Genomic DNA, 20522 nt, shown 5'->3' with positions numbered 1-20522 from the left:
TGCAAAGGCTAATGCTATACCGAAGAGGGCGCCAATAATATTTATATCTCGTGCTGTCACGGGCATGAGCCTCTTGTACATGAGTGGATGCACGCTATTTTCTGTGCAGTGATATGGTTGGCAGGTGTAGCTAGAAAATAGTTCCTAGAGTGCCATCTAGTTCCATTATAATAAAGAAATGCAGACATCTGATATCTCCAACACACGGCAACTCACACCAAAACAATCCTGACTAATACAAATAAGAAGAAAACATGTCTTTTTGATTTTGTGGTGAACTGTCCCTTTAAATCAAAAGCACTCTGAATATACAGTATTAGCTGTTAGGAAGAAGTGAGAACGCAGATTTAAACCCTGTTAATGCAGCCCATGAAGTAACATATACAAGGTTTGCATACATTTTCTTGGACAAAATTTGAAACTTTTTCATGACTTTTTAAGGACCCACAAACAAATTTAATGGCTATTCACAACACATAACATTAACAGAACTATATGGTATACATTGTTCCGAATGATAATCATTGTATGAAAACTGTGTGTTAGGTTAGCCACGAAAATCTACAATTAACTTCATACAACACAAAAAAAGACTTTTCCAAACGTTTTTTTCTAATTCCATGGCTTTTCCAAACCTGGAAAATAAGATAGTGAAATTCCATGACTGTTTCAGGTTTTTCATGACTGTGGGAACCCTGCATATATCTACCAATCTAACAATAGTTGTTATGTACAGAAATGCAAATGGGTGTTTCCTTGACAGTTAAAAGCCAACACATTTCAGCCCACAGAAGCATACCTCAACCACAGCGTGCAGTCATGGACTGACGAGCTGCTCTGAAGCATTTCCTTTATCTTAGCAAAACCCTCAAATGCAAACTGTAAACCAACTCCGCCCTGAGGCTAAAAGCAACTTTCAGCTAAGCAATGCAAAAACAAAGTAGAGGCCAACTTCCCCATGAAAGAGTTTACATATTAATGTCATAAGCAAACTACTTGAGTGACCTAGACCACAACAAACACCGTAAAAACATAGAAATTCAATTCAGTAAAAATCCCATCCTGACCTGCACAGCAGGAACTCTGTCTGAAAGGAAAATAATTACACTCAGCTCCTCTGATTTGCTCCGTTCCGGATCAATGAAAGAAATTTAAAAAAAAACCCAAAAAAACGCTCTTTCCAACAACAGCACAGAACAGGATTTTCCATTTTCATAATAGATTCCTTCTCCATCTGAAGCAAGTCTGACATTTAACAAACATTCTTTGCTAGTCACAACAACACGCGCTTCCTCCAAACTCAATCCTCGGCCTAATTCCCCGAGGTGTGCGTCTCAGATGGACAGGGGTGTCAAACAGGGCATGCAGGGTAATTGCAAAACCTGGGGTGCAGCGCTAAACACTCCACTGTTTGCCTACCAATGACGGGGATGGGGTCCTCGCTTGTTAAAGCCTAAGTGAGTGTGAAATGTGTGTAGTCTGCCTAACGACATCTTGACAGCCTATGATGAAACTCTACTGTCACAGCAGTCAGACAGGGTGCGATTATACTTCATCCTTTCAGCAGCAGGACCTTCAGGCCCAGTATAGCAGCAGAACTGTGTTCTCTATCAGTCCAGACACTTTATGGCCAGTTTTAATGAGTGCAGAATTACAGGCAGCTGTTCACCCTCGCCCCTCCTGAATACGGAACAGTTCTGGTCATGCAAATTACGTCCTACTAAGTGTTTTTTTACCAGAAGGTGCAATGACTCAAAAGCCTCCATCAAGTAGGTTAAAAAAGCTGATTTGAATAGTTTTATTCTTCTTGAAAGCAGCTGAAAACACTTAAATGAGTAGTTTGATACATTGGGAAATATTTGCTTTCTATCCCAGAGTTAGATGAAAGGATAAACACCACTCCCAAATCTGTCAGTTCAATATGAAGCGGGAGCCAGGAGACAGTTATTAGCTTTGAATACAGACTGGTAACAGCTAACTTGGTTATGTTTGAAGATAAAAAATAACCAGCGCTTTTACAACTCACTAATTATTAACACTTCATATCTTTTCTGTTAAATCTAAGTTGTGGTTCTACCAGGAGTGTTATGTTAGACTCTTTTATGGCCAGGAGCAATGACTTCCTTGAGTCTGCACAGGTTGTTTGGCACCCCTGGGCACAGATATATAAATGACGTCACAACCTCTTCTACAATGGAGCAAGACACATAAACTCTGCTGTGTTTTTTTTTTATTACTTATGAATTTGTATCTGATATTGCTAATTTTGTGTTGTTGTTTTTTGTGTGTAGGTGGGGTCCTTTTTGGATTTTTTGCTTGTTTTTAGTTAGTTATTTTATGTCTCTCAGCAGTTCATTTGCATCTGTTGATAACATTTTGGGCCCCTCGGCCTGTGCTCAGTATGCCTGTTCAGTGATTCATGCTTAGCAACCTCAAAGTGAAAACAAATATTGCAACATGACGTTTTTATACTTTTGGGTAAGTACAAATAATACAAGCATGACAAAATGTGTTAATTACAGCTTTTTTTTTTCCACTTTACTTTGGACGGTGCCAAGTGAGCTGATTCCCCGTTTCCAGTCTTTATGCTAAGCTAACTGGCTGCTGTCTTCAGTGTCCCATTGAACAGAAAGACACAACGGCCTGTTTAATGGGACTTTCTCACTAATTCCTCCCTCTGTGAGGCCGGTAAATAAGAAGTTTATTTGGTATCAATTCAAGATATTCCAATATAATTTCTTTTCTTCCCCATACTGGTTCTAATACTTAAACCATGTACTGGTCCGATACCATTGAGTAGAAAAAAAGTAGCCGCTGTATACTACTAACCCTGAGTAAAATAATTGCTATTATCATGTACGGCATGGCTCAGGTTAAACTCTAAGCTGGTGGGACCTTCCAGAGTCAAATATTGTCTAATTACTGACATTTTGCAAACATTACATTACTTACCAGAAATCAGTTCTTTGATTCTCTAAAACAGCAGTATACAGTGTAACTTTCTGTGTAGGCTACTGTTTCAGAGCAGCAAAGAAGAGCTGATTTCAGGGAAAACTGCCATTTTATCCAGGTATGAAACTACTTTGACGTTTATCAATAAATCTTGTGGTATCAGATTGGTGCACTGACTCGCATACTTGCCGAAACTGAAATGCCTGCAAAGAAATTAAGTCGATGAGGCACTTGGCCTGTTAACAGGTAACATCAATAACAAAACTGGAAACACAGCTGACAAAAAGACACATAATTGAGCAACAAAATTTTAAGATTAGTTGTAATAAAACACAATATAAGCACATCAGCAGTGTTTTCAGATTCAGCCACCTCAGTTTGGATGTATTCAGAGGCTAGACCCTTCTATCCAAGCAGGATAGGAAAATGTTTGGACAGCTTGAGCACGATCCTTTCAATTAACGCGTGTGTGAACAAAAGGCTACCCATATCACCCCGGAACAAACTCTCCTTGGACTTGAACTGGTGCAGTTTGGTAAACTCAACAGTGAACGCTCTTGGCCCTTTTCCACCTCACTCATCTCCCTTCTTTACGTGCAACAGCTGCACGTACCCAGCCTCATCTCCGTCCAAATACCAGCATTAGCAGCAGGCTATGAATACTCTGAAGTTAAAACTGTCACAAAGCATTTGCCATTCTGCTGTCCTCTTACATTTGCCGCCACGCAGTCAGTCGCTTCTGGAGTGACAGAGATTTAGTCATCCACAGACATGCAGCTCTGTCTCTTTGACATGTTCGTGTTGTAGGCTGCAAAAGGCTGCCAGCTACTTTCTTAAACACAATAAAATGACATGAAAACAAGCCGAAGAAGAAACAAAGGAGGGTGAGCATTTTGGGATTTTTTGGAGCATCATTTGGATCATTGCTGGACATGCACAGAGGGGTATTTCAAGAACTCTACACTCATTTTAGGCACGGTTACAGATTTAGGATTCAAAACACGACTGCTGCCAGTTCCGGCTGAGCCGTGTTTACTTATTTACCATGCTCCTATTAGAAGATGTCAGGGAAATACCGATTTCATTAATGTTTAGCGTACAACACGAGGAAGTGCAGAGAAAGCAAAGGGAAGCTAAAACAAAGTGCAAATTATGTTTGCTGAGGCGAATGTCAACTTCTGTGAAAGCCAGTCCGCTGCAGGGTAGATGGCCTGCCAACAGCTCCTATTCAACAACCGAACACATCAACACAGACTGAGGAAGCAGGTTTCTATTGGTGCCATTTGGCTCTACGTGTGTGTGTGTGTGTGTGTGTGTGTGTGTGTGTGTGTGTGTGTGTGTATGTGGGAGAGGGTTGGGGGTAAAAGAGAGAACTTGAGGAGAGCTGACAGAGTGTGAAAAAAGGGTGTTTATTTATTTGGCAGGTGAGCAGAGAGAAAAATTGTAATTTACATTTACAGAGAGAGATGGTTGTAGATTTGTGTGTGTGTGTGTGTGTGTGTGTGTCTGCTTCACATCACATGCACATACAGTATGTGTGTTTGCTCAAGTGTGCATGACAGCTTTGAGCTATAAGGATGGAGAGGCCATGTACTTGTCAGTGTCAATGAGGACAATGCATGTCTGAGGTTACCCAGAGGGCTTTGCAACATCCACACACATGACCATCCATACACTAGGCGGTTTGATGTGTGTGTGTGTGGGTCGGTGTGTGACTAAAACCAGTCAATCTGTCACCATGGCTGATTTGCATCCCTAAAACAAGTACAGGCGTATCCCCCAGTCCTGAAGGCAGAGCAGTTTCCCATAGCTGTTCTGCTGAACATTAAAGGAGCATTCTGTAAGATTTCGGGGGATTAAGTAGTGAAGGACTCTAATTTCCAAAGATGCGTAACACTTCATTGATTCATTTGTAATGCATTTCACTTTGTGAAAACAAACTTTTGGCCATTTGTGCATTTTCACCAAACTTCTCTCAGTTAGAGTTCCTTCTTTGCTTATTGTTCAGAGAGTTATTACTGGGAGCTGAAATTATCAAACGAGGTCTCTTCCTCTCCTGGTGATTTAAACTGGTAAAAACACTGAATAAAGCAGCTCCATGTTTAAAAAATCTGTGTTTTTCCATTGCTGTTGTTAGGATGCGCTGCTGGCAGGTGCAAAAAAGTGAATGACCCTATCTAGAGCCAGTGTTTGTCCATTCTGGGCCACTGTAGAAACATGGCGGTGCAACATGGCAATCTCTGTGGACGAGGGCCTGCTCTCTATGTAGAGCGCCTCAGAGATGACGTTTCTCTGTAGGCCAACACGGAAACTAATGTCGCCCCAGTTGTCAAAAAGTCCATGGGATTTTACCACTGGAATTTGGATCATTGCAAAAAATAAGCTTTGTGGTAAACGTTTATGATACTTACAAGTTTTGTTCAGCCAGATAATCGCCACAAGTGAACACCACTTTCAGGATTTTTTAAGCCTAAATGCATTCCTGAGAATTAAAAAGCAAATGTTAGTCTAAAATAAACTACACTACAATTGTGCCGCCACTGCTACAAGGCTGTAAAGCCGTGTTCAGCACAGTTCTGTGTGATGATGTTATGTAGTCTCATTTAGCCACTTGTTGGCAACCGTCTTTTTTAAGACACATAAAAGCTTCAAAGTCCACAAGTGGGGTATTAATAAACGGATTTTATGTTGTAAAACAAAACGTGAAAGTCTCTTAGGCTTGTATTTACCACAGACCTTTTTTAAGGCTTCTAACCAAACACCCATTAAAAAAAACACTGACCAAGGGAACCTGAGGTGCTAAAATGATAACGAATTTCCAGGTTTTAGGACTAATTACTGGGGTTCTATATAAACAGCTCGTTCAAAGGTAACAAAAACACAATGACACTTATTGTCAGGTCATTACGCAATTAAGAAAACATATTTATTATACCATATTCCATTTACTGCCATTATTTGCCCCTAAATCCTACACGCTGGACCTTTGAAAAAACACAAAGAAGAACGCAAAACCATACCTACTGTCACACACAAGGATGCTAACAAGTAGGAGGAGATAAAGGGGCTTTTTATACCATTACTCCTGATATATGTATAAATATTAAGGTTTGTGGTCATGGAAATGAGAAGGTATTACCAGGGTTATACAGCTAGCCCATGTATCATAAACAATACATTCTTTGAAAATGCACCTAATGCAGCAGCCTGGGAGATAAATACTGACTACAAAACAGCAAGCCAATTGTTAAAAACACCAAATGAAAAGTGCAAAGAACAGAAATAAGACAGCTGCTCCCCAAACAGACGAGTAACAGCCGCAGCATCAACAGAATATGAACAGAAACACGAAATGTTTTGGTGGATGGCAACAAGTCCCTGTTCCAGCTTCACTGTCTGTCACCGCTACTCACATTTAGTGTCACAGCGAGCACTGAGGCTGCCGCAGTCACAACTACAGTGTCAGTGAAGTTTCCCAATGCGTCCCTTCACACACACACACACACATTTACTCACTCACACACACATTCTCAGCCCAGCTGCAGTAGTGATATGACAGATAAACAACCATATTTATACAACACAACTTTTACACAAAGGTATGAGGATCTGAACCGGGCGCTTACCACAGACAGAGGGCTATCCAAAAATCTGCATTCAGCGGCTGGTTGAACACAAAGTGGTTGGATTTGTTTCGTGCGCGTGTATCCTTCGTCTAAAGCTTCCGGTGCAGCATGAAAGACATGAGAGTGATGTTGTCTGAAGAGGACACACACAGACAGAGATGCGACTCCTTCTTCAGCCTGCGCACATTTCTGGACGTGAGAGACACGGAGCTGTTCATAGCAGTCTGCTCCGCTCTGAGCTCCGCGAGGCAGCAGGACGCTGCTGGGAGGAGGAGTGCCAGAGAGCTGCCGCGGCGCGAAGCTTCATGGGAAATGTAGTTCACAAGTACAAAAGTTTGACTCTGGCTCTTAGTGGGTGTGCTGCAAGACCGTTTCTGTATTAAGTGAGCCCCACATGCACACACATATAGGCCTACAAAAAAAACCCATAAACCAGTCATAAAAGAGATGAGACAGGAGATGCCAAGAAGCTGCAGGCTCCCCTTAATTAAATTTAAGAAAAAAAAAGGGATTATAGTGCCAAACTATACACAAACTCAACTGACAAGTTCACCAAAGTAGCCAACAATAATAAATAAATGTGAAATGTGGACTCTAAAATATAAAATACTATAAAATGTATAAAAATGATACATACATAAATACACCGAAAAATAAAACAAGGTTATCAACTATTCATTTTCTGTAACCGCTTATCCTCAACCTGAGAAGTTTGCCAGACTATCACAAGGGTTAATACCACCAATAGCCACCAATTAATTTAACCTGTCTATGGACTGTGTGAGGACACCAAAGAACGAGGAGAAAATCCACGCTGACACGAGAAGAATATGTCGACTGGAACCCAAAACTCTTGTGGCGAGGTGAAAGTGCTAAATGCATGACAGCACCATATCACCCAGGTTATTATAAAGCCGTATTTTGCTAAAAGTGTAGGCCTACAGTGGGTCTGAGGGTGTTATAGGCCTATGTTGTACAACTGATTTTAGGCAGATTGATTTTGTGATTTTCGGCAACAGTATATAAATAAAATGTACTTTACTATTAAGTAGGCTATATGCTAATAAATATCAGTTTTACCTGTGCTGTTGGAACCACCAAAATGTCACATAAAACTTTCTCAAAGTTAAATAAAAAAGCTTTGCTGATACTTGTTTGCAACACACACACTCATAGGGATTCTTTACAGCAGCAGTTTTTAACAGAACAGATCGCCTTGAGGACGATTTTATTTTTTTTTATCATGATTTATAAATAGAATGTTTTGTTACATTTCACATGACAGAGCATAAAGAGTGCTATTGTATTTCTATCAGTGATACTGTGAATTTGTGTTTGTCACACTCCTAGGGACACCCTAAGGACTTCTGGGAGTTTCTTGGGGACACAGAACCTGAATAGCGACTGGTGCAGTGAATACAGTGCAACTTCCTTGCTCACTATTAGTCTCAAGAGGGAAATACCTTTTCTCCAATAGTAAATGCACTGGCATTTCCCAAGAAACCCCTTGAGTGTTCTCACATACATTGTTACAATCTTTCCCAAGTCATTCTCCATGTTTGGAGATAACACCACAGCTTCTGTACTCCATATTCACACCTAAACTAGATTTAACCCAAGGTGTAGGTAGCAGATGGTATATGAACTGTGTTGTTACACACTGAAACACAACAATGCTGTTCATACACTGAGTAGTAGACGCAATAATGACAGTCTAGCAGCATTTATAGGTTAAGAGAGGACACAAGCAAAACATCTTAAACATTGTGCCTCTTTGTAGGATCCTGTTACAACGAAAAGGACATTTCATGAGTTATCGTTACACTCAGGCAGAGAACTTGATAAATGAAATCCTGCACCAAGACAATACATTTTCTTTGAGGTCAAACATCCCCTCGAGCAGTCATTGTTTCTGAGTGCCCTCTCCCCCACTTACTAACTACTGTACGACTACTTAATAAGTATCTGTGTGTGTGTGTTTGTGTGTGTATGTGCGTGTGTGTGTGTGTGTGTGGTGGGTGTGGGGAGTGTATAGGAAATGCTTCTGTCTCTCAGTAGCCGTCTGTCTAAATTTAGAGGCCCATGCCTCCACTGTCCAACTGTCACAGGCTGCGTCGGACTGTCGGCCGTTCAGGAAAGAGACTTGAGGCGTGTTGAAGTTAGGATAAATTGTACCAGCTTGGGCGGGCTGATCGGAGAATAGCACATTTGTTCTGCATACGCCCTGAAAACAGGGTGGCTATAAATATGCAGCTATGGTGAACAGAGGTGAAGGAAGTGCATACTCAATACAATGTTTATTTTGAAAACGAACAGTCGAGGTGATTAGTATGCAGTGTTATTTCTGTTTTCTCTGGAGAGTCTTTCAAAACAAGTACAAAAAATGTGGCCACTGAAACTTGATTATCAGTTTATTGAGAAAATATACTGAGCTACATTTATTATTCATGCCGACAAAATGAGGCTAAGAGATAAACACGCATGCTCTAGACTGTGAAAATTCAATTTGAAAACTGGCAGAAATGACAAAATTGTTGTTTTGATGTGATGCAGCAAACTCTCCATCACACACACACACACACACATACACACACTTATCTCACAGACCCAATTCATGCCATGATTAAATTTGACTTAAGTGCTAACACAGTCAAAATTTAAATGCATATCCATTTCTGACATGTTTTTATACCCTGACAGGCTTTTGACCTTTTTCATCTGCTGAGTGCAGGGTGCAGCAGTAGCTGTAACCCATTCCCCATCCTCCCTGTCTATTTGATTATGAGATGTGTCTGTTTGATTGTCTATTTAGAGAGCAGCACCTCCTTTATTGACTTAGTGCAGTGACAGACCCCCCACTCGTCTTCTCCTAACGTAATTCTGCTCTGTTACATCGTTTGTCAGACGATTACAGGAAGGTGCCACAGTCAGTTCCTCTGTGAGTCTGCTTTAATGAACTTTGTCAGGTCATTGTAAACCAGATGGAGCTGTTTACATACCACTAACTTGTATAAAGGCTGATAGTCTTTCTACAAGTGGTGTTACAGACTATAAGGGTGTGTTTAGACACCTGACATTAAAGCACAAAGCGGGAATGTGGTTGTACAACATTGACACATGCAGAATTCCCATCAGTGTGATACTCAGCAACCAAAACAACAGGTCTCAGTATAGACGACACCTTCTCCAGAGCCGGTGTCGGAAATGCATTTACACATAAGGTGTGCGGCATTACAGCCCATAAATTTCATGCCTCACCTCACACATGTTTATGCATCATCTCTCAAAGAGAAAGTACAAGATGCAAGTCAAATGTTGTCAAGGATTTTGAAAAATTGTGAGGAATAAAAAAATGTTTTCTATACATATCTATGAGGTGTCTAGGTGGAGATTCAAATATAATTCACCAAAATAATGAAAGAACTATTTAAGGGACTGTTTGTTATTCATGAGAGGTAAGAGGGTGGTGCTAAAACAGGAAGGAATGTCAAATAATAAGCACTGGTCAGGGACTCTTTTTTAATTATTATTTTAATAATAATAATAATAATAATAATAATAATAATAATAATAATAGACTCAAATACATTGTTCAATAGATAGAGCATTTCAAACAACATAAAAAAAAAAACAAAAACAAAAAAGAAAGAAACATAGCAACATAGCTCAAGCATATCAAAAAAACATACACACATCACAGTCAGACTTTAAAAGCTTGGCTCAAAGGAGGGGAAAACAACTTAAAATGACTATATTTTGTATTTGTTTTACGACCTTTTTTTTTTTTAAGGAAAACTTGCCTGCTCTTTGAAAATTGCCAAAAGTACACCAATTATCATGGCCCAAACTGTAAAAACTGAAATTTTTGTTGGATTTTCCAATTTCCTTGTACACATTATGTGGGATAAATACTTCTGACGGAAAAAGACGTCGCCAAATCTCAGCTTAAAATAGTGATATTTGAGCAACATCACTTTATTCTGTACGCATGTTGTTTAAAATTTCACCAAAATAAACCATTTGGAAGAACTAACAAACATGAACAACAAGAGTGGAAAAAAATAAGGCTTTAGTCAAGTCCAGTATTTCATCTTCAATTTTTAACTTTCAAACATCAAACAATATGTTTTTTTAAATCTAACAACTAATTTATGGCGGAGGGAGGGTTGCACATTTTCCCCCAGTCACTCAGGGAGGTTCAGGAAAAATATTTGCAGCCTCTGGGAAGGTCCAAAACCCCTAGCCCCCCTACACCCCAGCCACCTCCCTGCTCTGATAATTAAAGAACAGTCCCAAATAAACAAGTACAAAAACACCCCTGAAATTAGCATTTTTATCACATATAACTACATTTATTTGGCCTGCATGGCTCAAATAAAGCTTCCCCGGTCATTTATCTCAATATGTGTCTATTAGTGACATATTTGTGCATTATTTGTATCCATTTCCCAGCCAGCTACATCACACCATGGATGTATTATAAGGAAGGTGAGTTATTTATCCTCTCGCGCTCTCTGGTGGTTCGCGTGAGAAGCGCGAGTCGCTGCTGAGGTTAGAGGTCACCGCAGAAAAGATGGCGGCTCCCAGTAAATCGGCGGTGGTGCTAAAGGCTGTGAAGCAAATAGCGGTTCAGTTTTGTCCGTTTGAGTCTAATGTCCGCTCCACACGGTAAGAAGTGTGTGTTTGATGTCCGGTTGTGTCGGAGAAGCGTTTTTGTGTGACTCGATTGTGGATAAAAGCTGTAGTTTGACAATGAGGCGACCGCTAACGACACTGTGTCCAAGCAGCTGTCGCAACCAGAAGATTATTTTAGGTTGTTTAGTCTGTAAACTGCATTTTATCCAGCTCGTAATTTGTTTGTGTCTTATTAGGATAATAACACAGAGATATTTGGTTGTTTTTTGACATATAAAATTGCCAGTCGAGCACAGTCACACTCACAGATGAGGTTTAATGAAGAAAAACATCTGGAAACACCTGTGTGTGGGTTAGGATCAGTGTGTGTGTGTGTGTGTGTGTGTGTGTGTGTGTGTGTGTGTGTGTGTGTGTGTGTGTGTGTGTGTGTGTGTGTGTGTGTGTGTGGAGGGACATTATTCACCAGTTTTAGTATCTCATACACCGTGTAACCCTCATATATGAACAACCATAGTGCCTGCTATCTGTGATGCATTTTAAAATTAATGCTTATTATTATTGTAGTTTAAGATAGTCCAAAAGCCTTAGAAAACATAAACAACTCTCTCTCCCCCCACTGCTAAAACTCAAAGTTGTCATGTCATCAAATATAACTAATAAATATCTGTATATAATATAATATAACTGCCTTAAACTGACCCATACATGTTCTACAAGTCTACAATTTCATTTAGCAGACGCTTTTATCCAAAGCGACGTACAACACAAGCAAGAATTTAGACTTAAGGAAAAAACCCTTAGTAAGTGCAAAAAGTGCTTCAGATGTTATAGATGACACTGAGAGTGCATGGGGAATGTTCTGAGTAGAGTAAAAATTAATTGCCAACTAATTTTGATGATAGATTTATTGGTTTGAGTATTATTTGTTTGTTTATTTTTTTATTTGAAAACCAGATCTCTCAAGATTCTCTGATTCCAGCCTCTGAAATGTGATTACTTTTTGGTTTCTTTACTCCTCTGTGACAATAAACTAAACATCTTTGGGTTGTGGACAAAACAAGACATTGAGGATGTTATTTTGGACTTGATTGACATTTATTTTCCCCATTTTTTACGTTAATAATTGACAGATAAATCGTCAATGACGAAAATCATAGTTGCAACCCTAGTTATGAGAATAAGGGTACATTTCTGGTTTCAGAACAAGGAACTTATAAAAGTATTTTATAGTGTCCTTGTTTGAAAACTTCAAATGCGACAATAGCATAAAACTAATTTGGATTTAAAAAAGAAAACAATCATTCTGTGAGGTCACAAAATCGTCTCCTATATTGGAATTCTTAATTTAATTTAATTTGTCTCTTTCTGTAAATATAGCATTACCACATTGGAAAAAGTGGTTGGTTGAAGTGTAAAATAGCAAAAAAAAAAAAAAAAATTAAATATTGAAGTAATATACAAGTACATGACAATTTAAGTGACGTACAATAATTGCACTTAGTTACTTTCCATCACTGCTGTAATGTACTCAAAGGATCCTTTTTTCTCTCAGGGAGTTTCTGGCCTTGGTGGCCTCAGAGAAGGCCAGATCTACCAACATGAACTGTGAGGTGATATCTGTGGTGAAACATGACAAGTCTGAACCCGTAGTGGATGTTACTTATAGTAAGTATCACTCATAATGGTGGCTGGAGTTTCACATTTGCAGTTCAGATTCATGGTATTATTTTAATCTACTGAAGACATGTAGAGTCATAAACTGTGATAAAGTCACACTGTTTGGTTTTTCTTGTATCCTTACATTATCTTTATACTGTAATGAAAGGACATGTACAAGGATTAGTAATTATCGAAGAGGGGATGTTCAATTTGGCATGTGTAAAACCTCAAGATGATATTAAAGAAACATTTAACACTGAGACATTAAGTTTTGGCTGAGAGATACTGTCACGGTTACAGACAGACAACAGCAGAGTGAAAACAAAGAACGAAAGGCATCATAATGCGTCTCGAGAACATGTAAATTACATTTTAACTAAGATTTGCTATTTAGGAAAAACAGCTTTCTTTAGTTTTTTTTTTGTGATGTGTGTGACTATCTTCAAAGTCCAGCAGTTAAGATTTGAGGTATTTAGGGGCAGCTAACACAGAAGATTGCAGATTGCAACCAGCTGAAACTTCTCCCAGTTAGATTTTCTTTTGTGTTCATTGTTAGAGAGGTTGTTTTTTTTCCAGGAGCCAAATTATCTGCAGAGGTCTCTCCCTCTCCAAAACAAACAGACCAGGTGATTAAAACTAAAAAAAACACTAAATAAAGTTGTTTAACGTTATAAATCAGTGTTTTAGCGGCCGCTAATGCGTGCTCACCTTTGTACCCGGACAATAGATGTGTGCTCGCAGTTTTTCTGATCCAGACTCTCAGGATGATTTAACCAGGAGCCGAATTATCCCCAGTGATTTCCTCCAAAATAAAGTGACCCAGCGATTTAAACCTGTAAAAACACTAAATATAGCAGTCACATGTTACAAATCAGTGTTTCTTAGATGCTGTTTAACACGGGAGACTTTCTTTTCTGTTAACTTAAGATCCAGATGTTCAGGAGGTGAATCTGGACCTGACTCATCCTCTCTGCAAAACAAAATAGCACAGCGATTAAACCTGGGAAAAAAAACAGAGTAAAACAGTGTAACTTTAAAAAAGTGTCTTTTTTTTGACACTGCTCATTTTGGATTGGCTGCTAACCCCAAAATGCAATAGGCCCTATCTAAAGTCAGCGTCAGGTGGTCCGCTCTAGGCTACTGTAGAAACATGTCAGCGTAACATGACGATCTCCCTACAAGGACTTGCTTCCTATGTGGATATGAACGGCTCATTCTAAGGTAATGAGAACACAGTCATTTTTGTGTTCAGGTAATAATACACAAAAGAAAACACACTTATTATATAGTATACCAGTTCTGCCAATATATCCCCCTAAATCCTTCACACTGGACCTTCAAAGTAACAAGAGGAGAAGACAACAGATTTATACACCTATTTTTGAATGACACTGTGTCCAGATACCTTTTTTATAAAAGTCCCTTGATGTGTTGTTTATGTTGAAAGGAGATTTATAGATACATGAACTTGATCACAGTTGGTGTACAGCTTGGTGTTATTGTTTTTTTGATCAAAGACAGGAAAAGGAGACTCTGTACATGCAGCACAACGCCTAGTCAACTCAGGACAGAGTGATCTAGTCTTTGAATTTCATGCTGATGTTGTTACTACATGATATTACTCAAACACAATGAGTCAAGTACAGAGCAGAAATGTCTGCCACAGGTCAGCAGAACACTGTACGGATGTCGCCCATTGTGTCCTACATGACTTCTACACAGAGTTAACTTTTCACCTTTTTGCTTCTTACACTCCTTACACGCGGAGATCGGTCATTGTGTCATTATGAGTCACGTCATTGTGTCTTTGTCTTTCTCTACTACAGTAGACGGAGAGAAGCTGGTGTTGAAGGGAGCGAAGTTGACCAGCCGCGAGATGTTGAGCGTGTTTCAGTCAATGTGCAAAGACAAGGATCCACAGGGAAAAGCTGCAGCAAAAAAATAACCACCCTCATGTGAAATATATCTGTGTCGTATGTTCTTTGATGTACATAATTAAAGTATTTCATTTAAATGTGTGTTCTGGTGTAGACTGACCTTTTGTCCACTTTAGCTAAAGCTTGATTGTGATGTAACTATATTTTGGCAAGTGTGATGCTGAGTCAGTTACTTGTTGTCCTCTTGGTTCACACAATTCAAATTCCTCCATCATCCAACCAGATGTCCTTTTCTGTCAACTTGAACTTAAACTACTGTCAAATTGAAAAAGGATTGCAACCTCTCGTTAAGGAGAAATAGTTCTGACTTCAGCCCCATCAGCTACGCTTACGTTCTCCATATTAAAGACATCAATTGAAATGCTTTAACTGCTGTAAAACGTGCTGCCATCAGTACAGGGTTATGGTGTGTCCGTGCATAATGTGCCATATTGATGATAAAAGAGATCAGTCCAGCGTTTGAGAGAACATTATGCAACCTTCAACTTTTGACACGACAGGCTAAAATTTAATTTGGCACAGTTTAGGATGAAAAAAAACCCTTTCACCCGGGAACAGATAACTTAAATCCTGCCCCCTCTACGAGCTACTCTTCGTTCCACTAGCACCTGTATCTTAAATGGTTTTATCTACAGTGAATTAATTATGTTCATGGCTTTCTCATAGTAAATGTCTTAATATCAGTTTCTCTAATGAGCTGAAGCATGTTTGGATTTATCATACTTATTTTATGATAACTATAATATCTTCTGCTACACTTGCAATTAAAATGAATGATGCCTTCTTATAAGTACACCTGTTTAAATGTTTTTAAACTTGTATTTGCAAGTAATTGTGCAGTATGGATCTGTTAGGAGCTATCAATAAGAACACATGGATTTTGAGGATGTAAAAGACCCCCAATAGCTTCTGTAATACAGGTATAAATGTAAACTGATCATCATTACATGCTAATAGGGTTCTCACCTTCTAAAAAGCCATTAACTCTGCAGTATTTATTTACATTAATAAATTATTTAAAAAGTGAATTAAAGGATTTGATAACCAAGTCTGCCACTGCAAATATTAATTATTATCATTATATGATTCCTGGATGGATTATTGAATGGGCTTACTGTGCCCAGGTTCAGGGGTCCAAAGAGTCAGGGGCCCTCATTGGCCTTCACCTGCAAAGTGTCACTCAAACCAACAGGAGCAGACTCAAAAAGACAACCATTTGATGCAAAAGAAGTGCAAACACACAAAGTAACTACAGAAAGGGGTAAAACAACCACAGACAGAAAATAACTTTTAACAGATACTGAAAAAAATGACCCCAATGAGACAAACTTCCTACAAAAAGACACAAAATTATCTCAAAGAAACATAAAATGACAAATAATAGACACAAAGGGACTCTTAGAGAAACACAAAATGACTACAAAGAAACCAAAATTACCAAAAAAGATGCAAAATTAAATTGAAAAGACACAAAATTACCCCCAAAGAGACATAACAACCACAGGGAGACACAAAATTACCAAATTAGACACACAAAAAGTTGAATAATTACTACGAGATGCAAAACCATAACAACAAAAGAGGCAAAACCACTGCAAAGTACCATATGTTTTATTATTTGCCCTCCTGTAATAGAGGTGGCTGGGCCCTTTGCACATTTGTGCCCAGGGGCCCACTGTCTCATATTTTTCCCATGGTTAGGTTTTTGTATGTAGCCCATTTTCTGAAGTTAAATGGTTAAACACAACCAACCCAAATGTGCTTTATAGCTTATAATTGGTCTATAAAGCAGAAGTTAAGAAAATTGCATATTCGCCATTAGCAATCATTCATAACCTCTGGGAATTTACAGTAAATGACGGTTGACATTCAACTACTCATAAGACTCATGGGATATGTTGTTTTAGCATGCTAAATCACTGTTGTTTCCTTGGTTAAAATGATAGTATATTGACATTTCATCATGAATGGAGGTGGCAGATACCCATTTACCTCAGAATATAGACAAAAAAAAACATGAAGATGTGTCAGCTTTTAACAAAAAGCCATTTAAAACGTCCCATTTATGAGAAAACCCACTTAGTTACACATGCTGGCAGAGAGAGAGGGGCTGGAGGCGGGAATTGAACCTGCTACCCTGTGACGTAGCAGGCTCTGATTGGCTCCTGCTCCGTCGCTTGATGTCGGGCTGGCCCTTTAAAAACCAGTCTGTTCCCACAGTGAAGAGAGTTGAGCTCGGAGTCACCCTGTTGGTCGTTGTCGAGGATATCACATCAGAAGCTGCAAAGATGGTTGAGAAATTTGTTGGGACGTGGAAGATGATTTCCAGCGAGAACTTTGATGACTACATGAAAGCAATTGGTAGGAGACAGTGTGGGGTGAAGCTAGATGATGGAGCTGCTAATTGTGAATTTACTTTGAATTTTTAACGTTTTTAAAGGTCTGTTACCTTTCTGTGCTGCATGATAGCTGCTTTGAGTTTAATTATGTGAAGAACTGACAATTTATTGAATAATTACATGGATTCCTCAGGTGCATTTTACTCACAAGTGTATTATTTTTAATGCATTTTGATGATGTTGCCCTCCCGCTGTGCAGGTGTGGGATTTGCGATCCGGCAGGTGGGCAATCGGACCAAGCCCAATTTGATAGTGACTGTGGACGATCAGGGGGTTGTATGCCTTAAGTCTCAGAGCACCTTCAAAACTACTGAAATCAAGTTCAAGCTCAACGAGCCATTTGATGAGATGACCGCAGATGACAGGAAGACAAGGGTCAGTGACTGTGGTGGTCTGAGGGCAGAGAGGGGGGAAAAAGTCTTGTCTGTGCTGGAGTTAACAGCTTGTCTCTGTTGTGTGCCCTGCAGACCGTGGTGACTCTGGAGAACGGCAAACTTGTGCAGAAACAGAGCTGGGATGGCAAAGAGACGAATATTGAGAGGGAGGTTTCAGATGGGAAATTGATAGCGGTAAGGATTTTTTTCTTTTAATTGAATTTCTTGGAAAATTAATCCCGGTAAATGGTAGTAACACACTGCCTCTGTAACGTTGAAATGCTTTAAAACAATGTTTGCAGTACACTGTAAATGTACTTCATCACTCATAATTGTTCTTGTATTTTTACTTTTTTTTGTGATTTATGTTTTAATGAATAGGCTGCCAATGCATAAAGTTCTACATATATAACCAGTTATGCCCACCACCAATGTACCTACATTCTACTTGAAAGAATAAGAGTCAACAAGTATTTTAGGGTAAAAGTTTATGAATCACATTTTAATGGGTTTGACAGAAAATCCGAGTGTAATAAGGGAAGTGTTGCAATTATTTATTATTTTATTTAGTTTTATTTTATTTGCACACGCAAACAACTGCCTAAAATCAATATAGTACAAATAATGATAATAGTATTTTTTTAATACAGACCTCCCCTTAATTTAAAGAAAAAAAATGAAATACAAGATTGAGTGATTAATTCATTTAATTAAATACTAGAATAAAAAAAGATATATCACATAGAGAAAACATTACAAAGGATAAAGTCACCAGACAGCTGAAAACACACTCCAGTATACTGTAAGATTAACTGTATATTATATAACATATAAAGAGCTGGATAGCTGCAACCTAAATTCTTCCACAAACCCAAAACATATGCAGGAATTCACCTCCAGCGTTTCTGCAACTGCACCTCTATTTATTCTCACTTTGCATCGCTCCTCTTCTCCACAGAAATGCATAATGGGAGACGTGATTGCAGTGAGGACGTACGTGAAGGAGGCATGATGCGGTCCCCTCAGCCCACTCTTCAGATGCATTGCTGGATGACAGGCTCAGTTCAATGAGCGTAATACCAAACCAAAGTGTTCTGCTCTTCCTATCCTTTATTTTCGCTGTGTTGCCAAAATTAAATATCTGTGCCTCTGTTCTCCAACATGACACATTTGGTTTCATTTGGAATTATTGTGGTGATTTAAAATAAAAAAATGATTGAAAATTTGTCAAACTGCCATCTCTGTGAATATTAATTGCTTCTACCTGTCCGTTTGTCTGCTGATTATTTGAATGGTGTAACGCCTGAATTCAATTATGACATTCTTGAAAGCACTCCGACCATTAGGGCATGCTGAGGAATGCTGTGTGAAAAAAAACAGAGCTCTAATGGGAACATACCACCTAATCTGACAAGCTGATTTCCTGACTTTAATGGTTTATTCCCATGCTTGGTGAATACTACTGTAATTATTCCACGTGCATTTTTCTCAGCGACTTTGGCTGTACATTTTATGCTTCCTTACTTTGGTCAGAGGACAAAACAAACATATTCCCTACTGAAAGGTCAAGAAGTAAAAAGTCAGCCATCCTGATGATACATGATGTGTGTTGGCAGGGACTCCTTGAGGAATGTGAACTCTTATTGGAAGTATTAAGAGCATCATGCAGGGAGGTCAGCGAGGAAATGTATCCCCTCTTCCTTTTTGGGAGGTCAAACATTTCCCATTGCACATGCACTGGCAGCTGTGTGTACAGGGACAAACTCAAAGCATTATGGGTCGTCCCCACCCTTTGGCCAGTGGTCAAGACTGTGCGTTTATGTATTTAGGGGGGGATTGTTCCAGAGTCAACGACCACTTTCTCATGACAGGAAAGGGGGAGACGATAGCACTGATTGGACCTGATGGCCGAAACAGCTGAAACATGTGAAATTGTGGGCCAACACTCTTGTTCTCTTCTGCGTGGACAATGGTGCCGGCCGTAGTTGAGGACGCACAGTGTTTTGGGGAGATGCCAAGTGCATGAGGACATCGTAGTGGACGGTGAGCAAAGGTCACCAGTGTAGAGTTGTGTCATTGGCCGTGTTTTTACAGGCTGAAAGACATTTCACTTCAGCTGAGGGCACATTTGTTAACTGTTTTTTACCCAACCTGGCCCTCTGTGTAATAACACACAACACTAGTCTGTTAGAGAAGGAGCAAAATCCTTTACACACTTAAAGCAACAGTTTACCCCCAAATATTTTTTTTCCTCTTACCTGTAGTGCTATTTATCAGTCTAGATTGTTTTGGTGTGTGTTGTAGAGTGTTGGAGATATCGGCCGTAGAGATGTCTGCCTTATCTCCAATATAATGGAAATGGATGGCACTCCACTATGGAGCGCCAAAAAATTACATTTGAAAACCTCAACAGCAATATCTCTTTCCAGAAATAATGACCCGGTTACTCAAGCTAATCCACACACTGTACTGTGAGCAGTTTCATGTATGTCTGCCAAATTACACCCGCCAACTGAAAGGTTGGTAGGCTTGTAGTGCTAGCTCACCAGCACCACAGCGGTGGCTAACGTTAGAGCTCAGCCGCAGAGGAAACTGTTAATGTTTACATTTTACACTCGTCCATGAGTAGATAAATGCTTTCTTCTGCACTGTGATACGTTTGGTGAATGTAGTTTTGTGGAAAGAAAATATGTGCTAAATGAAACTTCTTACAACAAGGTCTGTGGATTATCACGAATAACTGAGCCATCATTTCTGGTAAGAGATGTTCTTGTTGAGTTTTTCAAATGAATTTTTTTTTTTGGTCAATGAGCACTACGAGCCAAGTGCCACCCTGTTTCATTATTTTTGGGAGAATGCTGATATCTTCAATGTCTGACACTCTAGATGTATAAACAGCACTAAGAGGAAAAAATAGTATTTTTCATTTTGGAGTGAACT

General features: G+C 39.3%; 3 protein-coding genes across 3 annotated transcripts in view; 2 read left to right on the top strand and 1 right to left on the bottom strand.

The window, feature by feature from the left end:
• Nucleotides 1–6832, bottom strand: part of pag1 (phosphoprotein membrane anchor with glycosphingolipid microdomains 1) — a 70536-nt gene extending 63704 nt beyond the window's left edge. The window contains exon 1 of the mRNA XM_042506263.2: nucleotides 6579–6832. The gene's annotated coding sequence lies outside the window, so the exon portion shown is untranslated. The remainder of the gene's footprint in view (nucleotides 1–6578) is intronic.
• Nucleotides 6833–11098: 4266 nt separating this feature from the next.
• Nucleotides 11099–14890, top strand: mrpl53 (mitochondrial ribosomal protein L53). The gene is made up of 3 exons (XM_042507076.2): nucleotides 11099–11246; nucleotides 12766–12878; nucleotides 14699–14890. Exons 1-3 carry the CDS (start codon nucleotides 11152–11154, stop codon nucleotides 14815–14817), a joined length of 327 nt encoding a protein of 108 aa, XP_042363010.1. The 5' UTR covers nucleotides 11099–11151; the 3' UTR covers nucleotides 14818–14890.
• Nucleotides 14891–17012: 2122 nt separating this feature from the next.
• On the top strand, nucleotides 17013–18814 carry fabp4a (fatty acid binding protein 4a). Its single transcript, XM_042506185.2, has 4 exons — nucleotides 17013–17170; nucleotides 17408–17583; nucleotides 17676–17777; nucleotides 18541–18814. The coding sequence occupies exons 1-4, from the start codon at nucleotides 17098–17100 to the stop codon at nucleotides 18592–18594; spliced, it is 405 nt and encodes a 134-aa protein (XP_042362119.1). The 5' UTR covers nucleotides 17013–17097; the 3' UTR covers nucleotides 18595–18814.
• The last annotated feature ends 1708 nt before the right edge of the window (nucleotides 18815–20522 follow it).

This window comes from Plectropomus leopardus, chromosome 17, assembly GCF_026936395.1.
Source record: "Plectropomus leopardus strain MGB_pleo_1.0 chromosome 17, ASM2693639v1, whole genome shotgun sequence".
Lineage (NCBI taxonomy): Eukaryota > Metazoa > Chordata > Actinopteri > Perciformes > Serranidae > Plectropomus > Plectropomus leopardus.
Note: the sequence above shows the minus strand (reverse complement) of the source record. Positions and strands in the feature narration are given on the sequence as shown.